The 16298-nt window shown below is 40.4% G+C and overlaps 1 protein-coding gene across 1 annotated transcript in view; it reads right to left on the reverse strand.

Moving 5' to 3' along the window:
* Positions 1–15958, reverse strand: part of ripk2 (receptor-interacting serine-threonine kinase 2) — an 86312-nt gene extending 70354 nt beyond the window's left edge. Inside the window, exon 1 of the mRNA XM_039754291.1 lies at positions 15044–15958. Coding sequence (XP_039610225.1) covers positions 15044–15234 — 191 coding nt within the window. The 5' untranslated portion in view covers positions 15235–15958. The remainder of the gene's footprint in view (positions 1–15043) is intronic.
* Positions 15959–16298: the final 340 nt, after the last annotated feature.

Raw genomic sequence — 16298 nt, forward strand, 5'->3', positions numbered from 1 at the left:
GTAAAACTGAACTCCTCGTTATCAGACAAGTCATCGTGTCATTGTTGGTGAGTAACCATAATTAATTTTCTACTTACATTACTTAGTACATGTATGCACGCTTAGTGTCACTGTACACACATTTACTGTATACAATTTTTCTTGCATTGTACGTATTTATTGCTGGTGGCCTGTCTATCGTAATGGCTGTAACATCTGTGATATCGGAGACACTCGATATCTTTAAAATAATATTTAGGTTTTACTGTATATAAACAGTGTGTTTATATACATAATTTCAATGAATCTTACCTAATATCTAAGAGAATACAAAGGGTTTATGCTGTATAACTGTGCGGGGAATATTTATAAAAATTGTGGGAGAATTTATATGGGCTTAAAATATATAAAAATAACCATAGAAACATATGGTTTCTACTCCGCAATCGAGGAGGGATTACTGTATTACATTTTAAAGATAAATTGTTAACTTCAGTTTGTAATAATTAAAAATGTGGGGGCACGGTGGAAGTGCTGCTGCCCCATGTAAGGGGATCACGTCCCAGGTACCCTCTGCCTGGAGTTTGTATCTTTTCCTGGCGGGTGCTTTGGTTTCCTTACAAAGGCATGCAGGTTTGGGGCTTTGGTGCGTGAGGCAGGAACAATCCTTATAGAGGGCTCCAGCTCATCGGAAGGTAAATACAAGCACACACACACACACACACCCCAAATCCCTCAACTTGCATGACTCAGGAAGGAAACTGAAGCACGCTGAGGAAACCCTCCAGGAAAACATGCAGACTCCAGGCAGGGTACACCCGGGACGCGAACTCCCTTGCAAAGCAGAAGCACTACCTCTACGCCACTGTGCCCTGACATAGTTAATACATGTTTTAATGCAATTCATCGTGAAAACTATATCAAGTATAAATCTTAACATTTTAAAATGTTCAGAGAACTATATCATGAATGTAATGTATTCTCTGTTGTGAACTCTGCCTGCGCACCCCTGTCCAGGTAAGAGAAAGTCCATTTAAGAAGCATGTAGTGATTAACGGCTGGGTCTGGGAACACTTAGAATACAAAGCATTTAATGTGTTACTTTAGCTACGATGAGATTTGAGAAACTCTAGTAAATTAAACATCGATTTCAAGATGAAGTTTACAATGTTCTACTTTAATGACAAAATAAACGATCAGATCAAAGTGGAAACTTTGAGATTAAAGTCGACATTTTGACTTTAATCTCCATATAGAACTTTTTTTTCGTCTCTGTGGCCTTAATACTCTTCCATATGACATTCAGACGGTGAGCGGCGACTCACCTGCTCACCTTTTCACATCAACTTTGATATCTGACCTCTTCTTTTTAATTTCAAGCAGTGCGCGACTTTCTGAACTTGAACTTTTGAGTGCCTTCACCACACTGTACCACTCCATCAGTTTCCTTTTGTTGCTTATACCACTGCTTAATCCACCAAATAGTATGTTTTTCCTTGCTTCCACTCTACTAAGCAGGACCTCCATTTCACATTTCTTCTTTTTTTTTTTTACGTGTGCTTTTGCCATTACCTTTTAATAAAACACTGAATGGAAGGGGCTATGTATGCTGATTTGCATATTCAAATAGACATAATTGTGGGAGGAGTCAGGATGGGGCGGTAGGCTCGTGTGTGTGCATTAAAATTCTCACCGATTAGGATTTATAAAGAGAAAAACTGTAGAACTTTGCTCACACACTGTTTTATGCATCTAAATTATTGTGTGTATACACTCATTTCTAGTTTGTTCGTATGCCATATTTTAGTGTGAATTTTTACACATTATACATGAGAACCCTGGAGAAGCAGCAGTTGTACTCAAAGGTTCTCAGCCAGTCATCAACTTACAACCTACACACTTTACGACAGTCCATCTTACAAATGGTATCGGGTTGTGTTTCTGGCAGTGTGAGTGTTGCTAAGCAGGGCATAGGACAGTTTTCTCCACACCAGCTCTCTTCTTCCTATTGTCTCTAGTCGGTGTTGCTGTATGTCATGACTCATTCATCTCGATCTTAGTTTATTATCTACAGCAGTTTCGACTATACTCAGTTTATTATCAAAGGCGATAATAAATTATAAATCTAACAATCACCACTAAACAATAAACACTAACTACAATGTCCAAGACAGTCCAGTTTACGAGTGGTTGATGATGGATGTGTGAATAAAAAACACTTTGAACAGCAGGGTTTTTTTATTCACACGATGTAAAGTTTTGTAAAGCAATGTAAAGTTTTGTCCTACCAGGATCCTGATGCAGTGTGGTGTTTGAGATAACTGGGAGCGCTTACTCAGACAAAGACGTATCCAATCAGTTCAAACTCACAAGGACAGGCAGGCACAGAACACCATATACATCCAGGCAGAAAACCGTAATCCAAGGTGGTTAACTTGTAATCCAACTGTAGGTATGAGGCATATTCACAAACAGATGCATGACCACGATCTCCATGGCATCTTTAAGGTTCCATTTTAAAGGTCCCACCTGCTAAGTCTTCTTCCCAGCAGCCCCTGCACCCACTGAAGCTGTCCAATAGCATTATAACATTGTAGCTGCTGGGAGCTGTTGGAATTTTAAGTATCGCTGCTACAACTTAAGGGGCTTACTATACAGTAGTATACATAGTATACATATAGTCATGTTTGAATTCATATAGCCAGTCCATCTTATGCCCAGATTGCCTTACAACCAGTCAGTCGGAACCAAACATGGTCATAAGCCGTCGACTAGCTACACTGCCAAACTCCTCAGATTATCCCAAATAGTCAGCCCACCAACTCTGAGAAGGAATGTATTGTCACCTTGGCTTGGATATCGTGTTTCCCGGCAAGCACATGGTGGCTGGGTAACCCATCGACACTGGTCACACTGACCCTAAAAATGCTGTGTGGACTAGTGCTGGGTGGTATGACCAAAATTTATTTTTCTAAATTATCCTGGTTTCACGGTTTTCAACGGTATTTCTTTCCCATGCATGAGTGGATGTTAACCACATTTCCCACTGCAATTACTGCAGTAGACTGGCTAAGAATAACCTATTCCATTGTCATGAACATTGTACATTGCACAAAAAAAAAAACATTTTAATGTGCACACAAGTATTAATACAGGTTTGCATGGCCTCATAAAGTGATCGTTTTCAAGGGGGTGGCAGTAATGAAGAGAAGGAATCGCATTGCATGACAGATGCAGTCAAAATGTAAAACCTTTTTATTGAACACATTTTGCAAACAACTTAAACTATAATTTTGACAACATATTTTGAACCATCCAAAGAGGCAGTTAAACTTAGTAAAATACCCAGAGATGCTTGTCAAAAATTGTATTGCACTGAACACGTCTTAGAAAAGGAGAAAATAGTAAATATTTTTTGTAAACCAACTACACTTTCTGTTAATGTTAGCGATCTCTGTCCACTGACACGTTAAAGCGACTTTTTAAACAACTTTACCATTATTAAACTGCATAATATTTAAACTAATAAATAATAAAAATAAAATAAATAATAGAGCAAGTTCCAGTAATAATATTATTACTTCAAGACTTCAAGCCCAGGTGCATTACACAGCATTCACCAAATAAAAATAAAATAAAATAAAACAAGTGCAACTTAGTGATGACATCTTTACCAACTGAACCATCATTAAGGCAAATTGCGTTAATATGGACCTTGCTTCAAGCTAAGCTATATACATAAATAATAAAACTGCAACTTACATTTATAATGCTATTTGTGGTATAGCCCTACGGAATCGTATTACAGCCACGGTGAAGAGAAGAAAAAAAAAAAAAAATACGGACACAGGGAAGAAAAAAAACAAACTATATGTCGAGAACAAAGTAGACATGTTGACTTTATTCTCAACATTTCCACTTTAATTTTGACGTTTAAATTGAGATTAAAGTCGACATTTCCACTTTATTCTCACGTTTATGTCGAGATTAAAGTCGACATTTCCACTTTATTCTCATAGTTTATTTTATAATTAAAGCAGAATGTTGTAAACTAAACTTCACCTTAAAATCAATGTTTAATTTACTAGATATTCTCAAACCCCTTCATTAGTTAATGTAGCACATTAAATGTTTTGTGTTGTTTTCCCCGACCAAGTTGTTAATCACTATGCTTCTTAAACTGATATCCTCCGCACTAAGAGGAGGCGCCGGCAGCGATCACCGCACAGAATCCATTCACTTCATGATACTCAGATGCTCTCTGAAAATTTAGAATGCTAAGATATATACTTGATACAAGTATAAGAGGAAGTCAGTTTAGGAGGCACGTACCGATTTAACATGGCTTGGGGATCTCTTAACACAAAGCATTTAATGTGCTATACAGTATAACTTAACGGGGTTTGAGAAAATCTAGTAAATTAAATATTCATTTTACGATGAAGTTTAGTTTACGATGTTCTACTTTAATGACAAATTACAAGAATAAAGTTAACATGTCGACTTTAATCCTTCTATATAAAAGCGGTCGGGATTGTCCTTCCGTCCCGTGAGTGCTACGCAGGCGCGGAGTTTCACACACGCCCCATCCATTTTGCAATGCACCATGTGATTTGTAGTTTCGTTTTTCCAGGTAACATGATTTTCTACTCCAGACTGTGCGATATCTTCTTCTTCTTTCTTACTATATAAAAGCGGTCGGGATTGTCCTTCCGTCCCGTGAATGGAAAGCGTAGTGGTATTCCGTTTATCACAGACTTACTACTTGCAGCTTGCGGTACGAAGCGACATGATGTGAGCAGAGTTCTGGTGCTCCCATCGTTCCCTTGCTTTTGTGCGCGCGCTGGAAAAATAGACAAAATTATGTCTCTGGAAATAATTAATGTTGATGGAGTACAAATGCCTCACCGCGTAGTAAATATCGGGGGGTTCAAAAGGACGATCTCAATATAGAAAAAAATTTAAATTTCATCACAAAAATATCAGAAACTACGAGTATTAAAGTAAGACCACTCAAATGCAATATAACCAAATTAATGAGTTTGTATAAAATATCAAACTGATCTACATACAGTAATCCCTCCTCAATTGCGGGGGTTGCGTTCCAGACCCCGCGATAGGTGAAAATCTGAAGTAGAAACCATATGTTTGTATCGTTATTTTTATATATTTTAAGCCCTTACAAACTCTCCCACACTGTTTATAAATATTCCCGACAGTTATACAGCATAATCCCTTTGTATTCTCTTAGATATTAGGTAAGATTCATTGAAATTATGTATGTAAACACACTGTTTATATACAGTACAGTAAAACCTGAATATTATTTTAAAGATATTGAGTGTCTCCGATATCACATATGTTACAGCCATTAAGATAGACAGGCCACCAGCAATAAATACGTACAATGCAAGAAAAATAGTATACAGTAAATGTGTGTACAGTGACACTAAACGCACATACATGTACTAAGTACTGTAAGTAGAAAATTAATTATGGTTACTCACTAACAATGACTTGTCTGATAACAATGAGTTTAATTTTACTGCACAACAAAGGAGAGCGTTACAGCCCTTCCAAAGTAGCTACTTCAGGCGATTGTGTAGCACCGCCGTTGTTCTTCTTCAATCCAAATCCCTAAAGCAGATTCCATCCAGACTACTGCCTTATTACATCCATTTACAACTCGTTTTACACCCTGGTTAAAAGGACACTGCGCCATAGATCTTATATTCCTTTCCTACTTTTTAAATAAAAGAATCATAGCCTTCAACAAATCCAAAACATTTACCTTTTCGGCAATCGTTAACATCTTCCGTTGGCGCTTGGGCACGGCCCCTGAAGCAGTAGCAGATCGTTTTGGAGCCAAAATGAAGGGCTTGACTATACACAAAGATAAACACAAAAAGCACAACTCTTTACACAGAGAAACACGTTGATGCTGAATGAGCGAGACGAGACTTCCTGGTTAACACTGCATTCAGCATGCAGGAACTTAACTGCGTGCTCTGATTGGTTAGCTTCTCAGTCAGGAGAACTTAACTGCGTGCTCTGATTGGTTAGCTTCTCAGTCATCCGCCAATAGCGTCCCTTGTATGAAATCAACTGGGCAAACCAACTGAGGAAGCATGTACAGGAAGTAAAAAGACACATTGTCCGCAGAACCCGCGAAGCAGCGAAAATTCCGCGTTATATATTTAGTTATGCTTTCATATAAAATCAGCGATAGCAGTGAAGCCGATAAAGTCGAAGCGCGATATAGCGAGGGATTACTGTATTGAATTGCCTTAAGAAGTGGTCAAGTTAAAAGTCAGTCGCCTTAAAAGGCTGGTCAGCCTAGTCTTGACATAAACAGGGAGAATAAAGTAGAAATGTTGAGAATAAAGTCAACATGTCGACTTTATTCTCGTCATAAGCGTCGCAATTAAAGTGGAAATGTCGAGAATAAAGTCAGCATGTCGTCACACTATTACACAGTACCCAGGTACATTACACTGTATTGACAAAAAATAAAACAAGTATAGCTTGGCTTGCAGTATTATCCAGTAGTATAGAAAGAGCATTCACACATTTGAACATAATGGTTCACATCCAACCTTTTAAAACCAAAGTCTCTCCAGGCAACGGACGTGACTCCTTTTTTTCGGCAAAAGTTCTTCTGTGTCATCATGTTCAACTTTATCGTCAGCTACAGCTTCAGTTTTGGGATGTTCTCTGTCCATTTTCACTGCGCAATTCCTACACTACCTCATGTACTCCGTTGAATGCCTATTTAGCGATGTAGCAGTGAAAAAGAGTCCCCGCACAACACCCCCACTAACGCACGTACTCTGTTGTATGTAATTAGCGGTGTAGCAGTGAAAAAGGTCCCCCCTGAACAGTTTCCCTCGCGATGTTCCAAACGTTGTTTAGACAATTTAAATCGGTGTTGCGGTATAAGAAAAATCCATATCCTAACAAAAATAAAAATGGTTTTCAGTATGAACCGGTATACCGCCCAGCACTACCGTGGACCCACAATACTGTATCCATTCACTTTTTACAACGCAATGCAGGTTGGTAATGTGCAAGAGTGGGAAAGCAGCTCTTGGGATGCTGTTTAAAAAAATATTAAAAAAAAAAAATATATACTGGAAAGATATGAGATTAATAAACCCAGCCTACATTTTGGAGCTAGTCCCAAACCTGGATAAATGGAGAGGGTTGGAATCAGGGTACACATCCAATGGTAAAAATCATGCAGTTTAGTCAAAAAAGTAGCAACCACATATACAAATGGGAACAGCTAAGGAAGAAGAAGATGATATGAGATAAACACAGAGATTTAACTTCATTTCCAAAAAATAAATATGACATGTAAATCAATACAATTACAAAGGTGTTCAATCGATATTTGTACATTAGCGGTTAGCATTCCTTGCGACGAGTAGAATCAATTTCCAGTTCAAAATATAGATTTTCACTTGCAGGGATGCTATTTTTTTACAGCATAACTGCAAACTCTGAAACATGATACCTTACACAAAGGCATATTTTTATTTCCGAATATATAAACCAATCCATAAATGCCACAATTAAAATCACACAGTGATTAATGCAGTGTAGTCTTTTATTTCCAATTTTAAAACTCACATGTGAGGAAATTGGTCCGATTTAAACTAAAATGAATCCTTCAAAATGTTCCTCCAGGATAAATATGTGTGAATTGTCTTAAATGATCGAGCAATAAATGTGTATTTATTTCTGGCTAGCCCTTACTGACATGGCAGAGTGGTGGCTCTGAAGTCAAAGAACTGTGCCATCAAACGGAAGGATGTCAGTTCAGATCATGTAAATGCCAGAAGTGATTCCACTCTGTTGGGCCCTTGAGTAAGGCCCTTAACCTGCAATTTCTGGGTATGACATTAATCTGCATCCAGCCCTGCAAGCAAGTCCTCCAACATGCAAGGGAACATTCAGGAGTTGGTGGCAGGATTGGCACTCCATCCACTGTAAAAGAATTTCCCACTGTTCCATTCCATTGAAACTAATGTAGTGCCCAGGTGTCACCTGTTGCACGGCTGCTCTCAGGTCCTTATTTAGGATACTGAGGTGGTTCATTGTGTGTTGGGTGCGGCGATGCACTGTATCAGTATATGCTCCTAAATCCTAACCCTTACTTTATCAAATTTAGTAGAATTGATGTAGTTAAGTACAAGTCTTCTTCTTTCAGCAGCTCCCATTTATGGGTTGCCACAGTGGATCACTCGTCTCCATCTATCCCTGTTTTTTACATCATTTTCTACCACACCGACTGCCTTCACATCTTCCCTCACCACATCCATAAACCTCCTCTTTGGCCTTCCTCTTGTCCTCTTGCCTGGTGGTTCCAACCTCAACATTCTTTTCCTGATATACCCCAGTGTCGGTGCAGGTCCTGCTCTGTACTCCCACTTCCCTTTTGGGAGCCTCTCCAAGCCAACACCATCGGTAATGTAACTGGATGAACTGGTCTGATGGGGACAAATCAAACTGAGCAAGGGGGTGGTGCAAAAGGTGCAAGTACTTTTACTTAAAATCAAAAAGTGTTCAAAACAGTGCCAGGCTCCAAAATGTCCATAACTAAATAAATAATCCATAAAAAGGTCAAATTCCAAAAGGTTTAAAACAAGGCTAAAACACGAAAATAAAAATCTGCAGCAGTCGCTAGGGCCACACCAGCCAAGCACAGCTCCTTCCCAGTCTCTCCAGCTCGCCCAAGGCTTGCTCAGCTGGAAGGACTTCAGCCGTCGCAGTCCCCACACTACCGACCCCCATCTTGGCTGCCTCCGCTGGCATCTGCCAGACTGCTTGGGGTCGGTTGTCCTTCTGTCTTCCTGCTCGCACATGCAGTCATCCCTCAGATCTCTAGGGAGGACTCCACCTCGATCGAACCCACTCGTCACATTTAATCGGTGTGATCCATCCCTTGAGCACCGATCCTTTGCTCCACATAGGACCCCTGACCACACTGACCTCTCTCTTTTAGCTGGCTGGCTCATCCATTTGCTTTTCTGCCCAATGCTGTTCTCGCTCTCTCTTTCTTTTTCCATTTTTTCCTCTCCATTGTCCTGTGCTGGCCTGTACTTATACGGCTCCGTGGGAGCAGCAGCTCAATCACACACTGCAGGAAGCCAATGAAACAACTGAGAAAGATCGCACCCTCATGTGCAGGTGCAACTTACCCCAATTACCTCATCAACTCCCCACAGGCTGCACGATCGCACCCACGGAGACCGACAAAGCCAAATAGATTATTTAAAAATTGCCATTCATTCAGAACTGAGGACACGCTACACCACAACCCCTCACTTCGCCTCTGCATGTGTCCAAATCATCTCAATCTCGGCTTTCTCACTTGGTTACCAAACTTTCCAACCCGTGTTGTCCCTTCCAATATACTAATTCCTAATCCTGTCTACCCTCGTTACTTGAAGCAAAAATTGTAGCATCTTCAACTCTGACACTTTCAGTTCTGACTCCTGTCTTTTAATCAGTGCAACCATTTTCAAACCATACAACATAGCTGGTCTCTACACTGTTTTAAAGACCTTCCCTTTCACTATTGCAGATACTCTTCTACCACAAATCACTGACACTCTTCTCCAGGTGTAATTAAATAAAATAAACAGTAGTTTTACATAATTAAAATATTAAGGGTTTTAAGTACTGTGCAAATAACATGGTGTTTAAGGGTGGCATAATAATCACATAAACAATAATAGAGATTCACTAAAGGGAGCCAGGTGACCAAAATATACAAAAAACTATACAATATCTAGCTCTATAATATATATATATATATATATATATATATATATATATATATATATATATATATATATATATATACATACAAGGTGCTCCTATCAAGTATTGACTGTGCATCATGCAAGAGTTAGAGACCCAGGGGTCAATTACTTTTTCAACAGCATTTTTCACAACATGACTGTCAATTTGCATTTGTTTTGTTCACCAAGCTCTAAATGTTTCAAAATATGTGCACAGAGAAATAAAGGTTCACTATGATAACCTGAATTTGTGATTTTTACAGGTTATAACGATGTTAGATGGAAATACGGTGGCTTTCCAGAGGGGGTTGAATACTTTTTCAACCAACTGTACACGGTGTGACCAAAATGTATGCAAACCCCCTTAAATGAAAGTCTGTCACGTGCACTTTAATCACATCTGAATTGTTTGATTTGTACTTTGAAACTGTGGAGCAGACGGGGTAATCTGAGAAACCAAGAAATAAACGGGTCTTACATATACTTTTAGTGCACTGGTTTTTACAAATTGTCTGTAAGTGAGTTGAGGGTGGCACTATGGTACAGTGGTAGCGCTGCTGCCTCACAGTAAGGAGACCAGGGTTCTGTCCTGGGTCCTTCCCGTGTGGAGTTGGCATACTTTCCCCGTGTCTACATGGGTTTCCTCTGGGTGTTCCGGTTTCTTCCCATAGTCCAAAGTCATGCAGGTTAGGCGAGTTGGTGATCCTAAATTGGCCCTAATGTGTGACTGGGGTGTGTGGGTGTGTGCATTTGCCCTCTGATAAACTGGCAGCCTGTCCAGAGTTTGTTCCTGCCTTGCACCCTATGAAAGATGGGGATAGGCTTCCAGCAGATCCCCACAACCCTGTTCAGGATTAAGCAGGTTAGAAAATGACTGTTAAGTGACTTTATTAATCAAATCAAAGCTTATCTGTCACATGCAAATTATATGTACAGTATAATAATTTTTGAAATTTTTAGTAGTGCAACTCCAATGACTGTGTCTTTCTGAAGAATATTAAAGGACAATTACAATAATACATGACTTCATCAATATAAAAAATCATTACGAGAATTAGGAATGTGTTAAAAAATAGATAACTAAATAAGTAGCTTAATAACTTGATGTAAGAAAGAGAGTTAACAAAAGGGCATGTGAGTGCAGAATTGCTTTCAGAAAGCAGAAGGTGCTAAATGAGAGGGTGGGCATCAAACTAAAAGAAGTGTGGTGTGTAGATGGGGGCAGAATTGGTTCAGAAACAGGAAACAGAGAGTGATGGTGTGAAGAGCCTTATCAGAATAGCCTGATGTCAAGGGTGGTGTCCAGCAGGGGTCAGTGCTGGGGCCGTGGCTATTTTAATATATAGGGTTGGACAAAAGTAGGTGTACAGTTGTGAGGTCAGTAATTTCAGCACTTGTACCGAAATGCACTGTGCCATTGTGACAATCTTTTGAGCTAATAAAGCTATTGTGATATTCATAACCTGCATGTCTCTTTCCATACGAACAACTACAAACCTACTTTTGCCCAACCCTGCATATAAATGATTTGGATAAGAATATAAATAACAAGTTGATTAGTTTGCAGGTGATACCAAGCTAGGTGGACTGGCAGATAATCTCCAATCTGTGGAACCATCACAGAGGTACTTAGACAGCAGACAGGCTTGGGCAGATTTGTGGATGATGAAATTTCACGTCAGTAAATGTAAAGAATAACATGTAGGAAGTAAAAATGGGAGGTTTGAATACACAATGGGAGCTCTGAAAATCAAAAGTGCACTTCATGAGAAAGATTTAGGAGTTATAGTGGACTTGACACAATCGACTGCCACGCAGTGTTCAGAAACCGTTAACTATTTCAGGGCGGATGTCGATTTTTTGTCAAAAGGAGGGGTTCTCGGTGATAATCAACTGTAAACGATGACAGAACCTGTCGTTATGCTTTAGTTGGACTCTCTTTTCTAGAAAGAAAGTTTACTTCATTGGTTTGACCAAGATTCCCTGCACTCGCATGAATAGAGAGGAGCAAACAGCAGCAAAAATGGCATCGATATCTAACAAGAGATCGAAGCGAATGCGTAAAGCAGAATACTTCATAGAAGACATTTTGTACAGTATTGCTGAATTGGACTCTGAACACCGATTTTGATACAAGTGATCAAAAACGAAAGTGAGGTACCAGCATCAGCTGATCGGTCTCCAGCTAATCGTGGTATTGAACAGGTTTGTGTGGGTGACGTGCCAACGGCAATGTTCGCCTGGGAGGGACTGCCACATACAATGACACGAGGTACAAACCAGATTTCAATACACTGCAACCGCCGCATGCAGCCATCCTGTCTTGCTTTCCTGGTGAACTGGCGGTCATGGCGAGCAGCGGTAGATGTTCCACGTTGATTTCTGTGTGAAACCCTTGCTTTGTGTGCGTTTCAGAAAACTGTGGGTTTTTTTTGGAAAAAATATTCAGGCCTCAAAGAGTTAATTCACAGCGGCAATATTGAAGGTGGATTGTGGGCCAATCCTGGATGACCATCCCTGCCAACTCCCATTCTGCTGATTGTGAGTGGGCATTGGATGAACGTGCTTGATTTTTTAAAACTTTATTATGCTATGGTGAATGTGCAAGAATAAGTGTTGATCAAATAAAATTCAAAGCAACCACCAATGGTCACAAACTAATTTGGATATGAAAAACTTGACTGTAACACCACAAAGTTTAGGAAAAACTGAACTAGGGAATACATGCACGATTTTAAGGTGAGAAGGTGGACTAACACTAAAAGGTAGCAACCATCCCTGAGCCTGCTGGTTATGGCACGTAGGCTCCTGTACCACATACCAGGAGATAAAAGGGTAAACAGACTGTGGGTGGGGTGAGAGGGGTCTTCAATAATGCTACATGTCCTCCTCAGGCACCATGTACATTGGAGATCCTCAATGGCACCAATGATGTGCTGGCCAGTTGTCACCACCTGCTACAGAGACATCCAATATGACAACATGTAGTTAGCATCAGTCAGTCAGAATGCTTTTGTTAATAGTACAGTAGGAGAAATTCACTAGAATCTGATCAGATGGTTGGACTTTCCTCAGCCTCCTCATAAAGACACTTCTGTGCCTTCTTGACCGGGGAGAAGGCACTGAGGGACCATGAATGATATTTGGATATGTAAACGTCCAGGAACTTAAAGCTCGACATGTAATCAACCTCAGTGCCGCTGATGAAGTCAGGGATGTGCCTGCAGCCTTTGGTGTTCCTGTAGTTCACAATGAGCTCCTTGGTCTTGATGATTTTAAGGGCAGATTATTGTTTCAACACCACACCATTAGTTGCCTCACCCATTCTACATAGGCTGACTCATGATTGTTACTGATGAGGCCTGCTATTGTGGTCATCATCTGTGAACTTAATGGGCTATATTAAAGCCATGTATAGGGACACAGTTATAAGTGAAGAGGGAGGGCTCAGCACACAGCCCCGTGGGACATCAGAGTCCTGGGTCAGGATGGAGGAAGTGGGATTGTCTACTAGAGTCAGGAAATCCAGAATCCAATTGCAGAGAGAGGTGCTAAAGTCAAGCTCACTGGGTTTCATGACCAGCTTGGCAGGGATGCCAACATTAAATGCTGAACTAAAGCCACTGAACAGCATCCTCACACAGGTGCCTCTGTTGTCCAGCTGAATCAGGACTGTGTGATACTCTGTTGGAAAAGCATCTTTGGTTGACCTTTTTGTATGATACAGTATACAAACTGATAGGGATCCAGGGTTGGCATTGGGTGGGTTCTACCATTTTTATTACTTCTACAACTGTACCCTACTCACCAAAACAGTTCAAAAATATCATATTTATAATAAACTTACCACTCAATCATACTGAAATAGCTAAGTGATTGGTAACAGCTCAGCCTGCATTTTCTGATATCAAGAACAATGGATCCGTTGAGACACTGGGTAATCGGCAGAACTTCACCCTGACATCATCACAAATCAGCAGGAGCTGAGATTCACCAGGCAAAAGCTTACTGATTTCCCAGTGTTCAGTATTTGTGTCTTTAGCCCACTCCAAGCATATTACCTTGTCATTAGCTGACAGAGAGTACTATTGATGTGTTAGTGCACAGGTTAGTTCTTCACAATATAAAGTTTCTGTTATGCCTCACTCAGTACAAGTCATTTCAGGCTATAAGCTGGCTAGCTGGGTGGCTGATTGACCGACTGCAGCCCATCTGGTAGGCAGTACGAGTTGTCTTAGTTTCTACTGCAAACTATAAATGGAAAAAATAAAAGCTGTTAAAAAGCCAAATTTACTCCTGGGGACAAATAAAGTTTTATTCATCTAAAGGGGCCAAAAAAAAAAAAAAAGAGTCATGATTGTAAAGATGGATGTTAATGGTGTTATATAATCGATAGACATAATAATGCAGCGTAATAGACAAATAAATTGACAGTATGGGCACTATGTAAAAGTTATATTGATACAAAGCAATAGGTAAAAGCTAGATAAACAGATAATTATTAAAGGTAGTATACATAAATATTAAAAATGTAATATAACATAAATATAAGATGCAAAAGGTGCTAAATAATAAATAATGGGAAGCTGTATAAAACAGATATGAAACATGTTATATAATACGCTGACTTTCAGTTTCATGGATTGTCACGCTATTGTACTTCACTAGCCTGGTTTGGTTATTATTTTGTTGTATATTTTGTTCTGTTTCCTAAATAAAAGAATAAAAAAGCATTTGAATTTTAAATTAACTATTGTATAACTCTGTGTATGGTTGACTGTTCTGTATTTTATAATGTAACATGTTCTTGTAAAACTAATTAATGGGACACAAATGAAAGTGATTAATAAAAACATTTAAAAGGCATTATAAGATAAATAGCGGTAAACAAGAAAGGCACCATATGAAGGACTGATAGATATAAAAGGCACTATATGATAGACAGATAGTGCCTTTCACATCTGATAGATAGACACAGTAGATAGATATGAAAGGCACTCTATAATAGATAGATATATAGACAGACAGATAGATAGATAAAAGGTGCTATATGACAGCGAGATAGATGTGAAAGGCGCTATATGATAGATAAACAGATAAGGTAGGTAGATAGATAGATAACTTCCACGTCCCACTTACCGAAACAAGACATACAAAAGAAACACACAAAATGAATTACATGAGGCCCCTTTCTGCCATTCACCCCCAGTTCGGTTACTTGACAACACCACCACCACTCCCGCCCAAGTGCCTACCTTTCCCCAACAGGAGAGTCCAGTTTAAGGCATTTGATGGCCACCGTGGTCCTCCAGTCCGAATGCTGGGCTTTGAAAACGGTGCCAAATCCTCCTTTGCTGAGAAACTGCAGATCGGTGAGCTTCTGGTAGGGGATCACAGGGAGGGTGCTGGTCAGGTTGCAGATATTCACGCACCCCGCCTGCTCCATGTTGCCGATGACAAAAATGGAACCTCCTCAGCAAAAAAAGGGGAATTAAAAAACAACGAGCAGAGAGAAAGAGTGCAGGATGAAAACTGGTGTACGTTTAAAAATATAAACCTGCGGTGACAAGTCGCCTCCGCTTTGCCGGTGACATTATAATTCCACTCCAACGTCCATGTCATTAAAATGTATGGGGAATCGTAGCTGGCCGACGGCAGGCACTAAAATATCCTCCAGTCAAGTCCAGGAGACGATCGGTTTTGGGCGGGAGGCGCAGAGCGCCGAGCAGACACGCGAAAGTTCGAGATCGGCTGGCAGGCTCAACACACGCGCGTCCCACGGCTACACGCAGTCGTTCGACTGACCGAGAAAGGCGCAACGCGCGCAGGGACTCGCAGGTCTGCAGGGATTCCCCAGTCCAGGACGACGACTTCCGGGTTTCGAGATAACGAGCTGCGGCCTCCAACTTGAACGTCGCCTGTTCCGGGAAGAGGGAAGGAAACGAGCCGGGTTGCTCGGGGGAGCGGGGGGCGTGGATCGAGGGGCGGCTTTCTCAAGCCTGTCTGAATGCGCAGCTCCCCTAGCGTACCTTCACTCACGCACAATGTGTTCACTACCCGTTTTAACAGCGAAATAGGGCCAGCCACGTTCCTCAATTGCTTTAACGTTGTTTAATTACTGGAAATGTCAAGTGGCGCTGCGTCGGAATGCCAGTGCCGTTCACGGGGGGACTTTTTGAAGACGACGTCACAAAGCAGTCATTGAAGAAATCTGTGCAGAACCTGCGCAGCTGCCGCAACTGTAAATGCGCACTCGTCAAATCACGTTAACACTAGAGAGTTTTGTACGTATTTATCAGGAATTCACTAGTATATTAGTTATTTAAAAAAAAACAATATGACATTATTTTACCGAATTTTGTATTTGATTTCTACGTCGTGGGTTATTTTGCTTCCATTGCGTATGCCGACACTGCGCAGCTCTGCGCAGTTCCTACAGGTGCTTGTGCGGGTCAAGGTCGCAGTTTACGCAGACAGGCGCTTTTATACAATAAGAAGCAGAAGGGAATT

The sequence above is a fragment of the Polypterus senegalus genome, chromosome 5, assembly GCF_016835505.1.
Source record: "Polypterus senegalus isolate Bchr_013 chromosome 5, ASM1683550v1, whole genome shotgun sequence".
Classification (NCBI taxonomy): Eukaryota; Metazoa; Chordata; class Cladistia; order Polypteriformes; family Polypteridae; genus Polypterus; species Polypterus senegalus.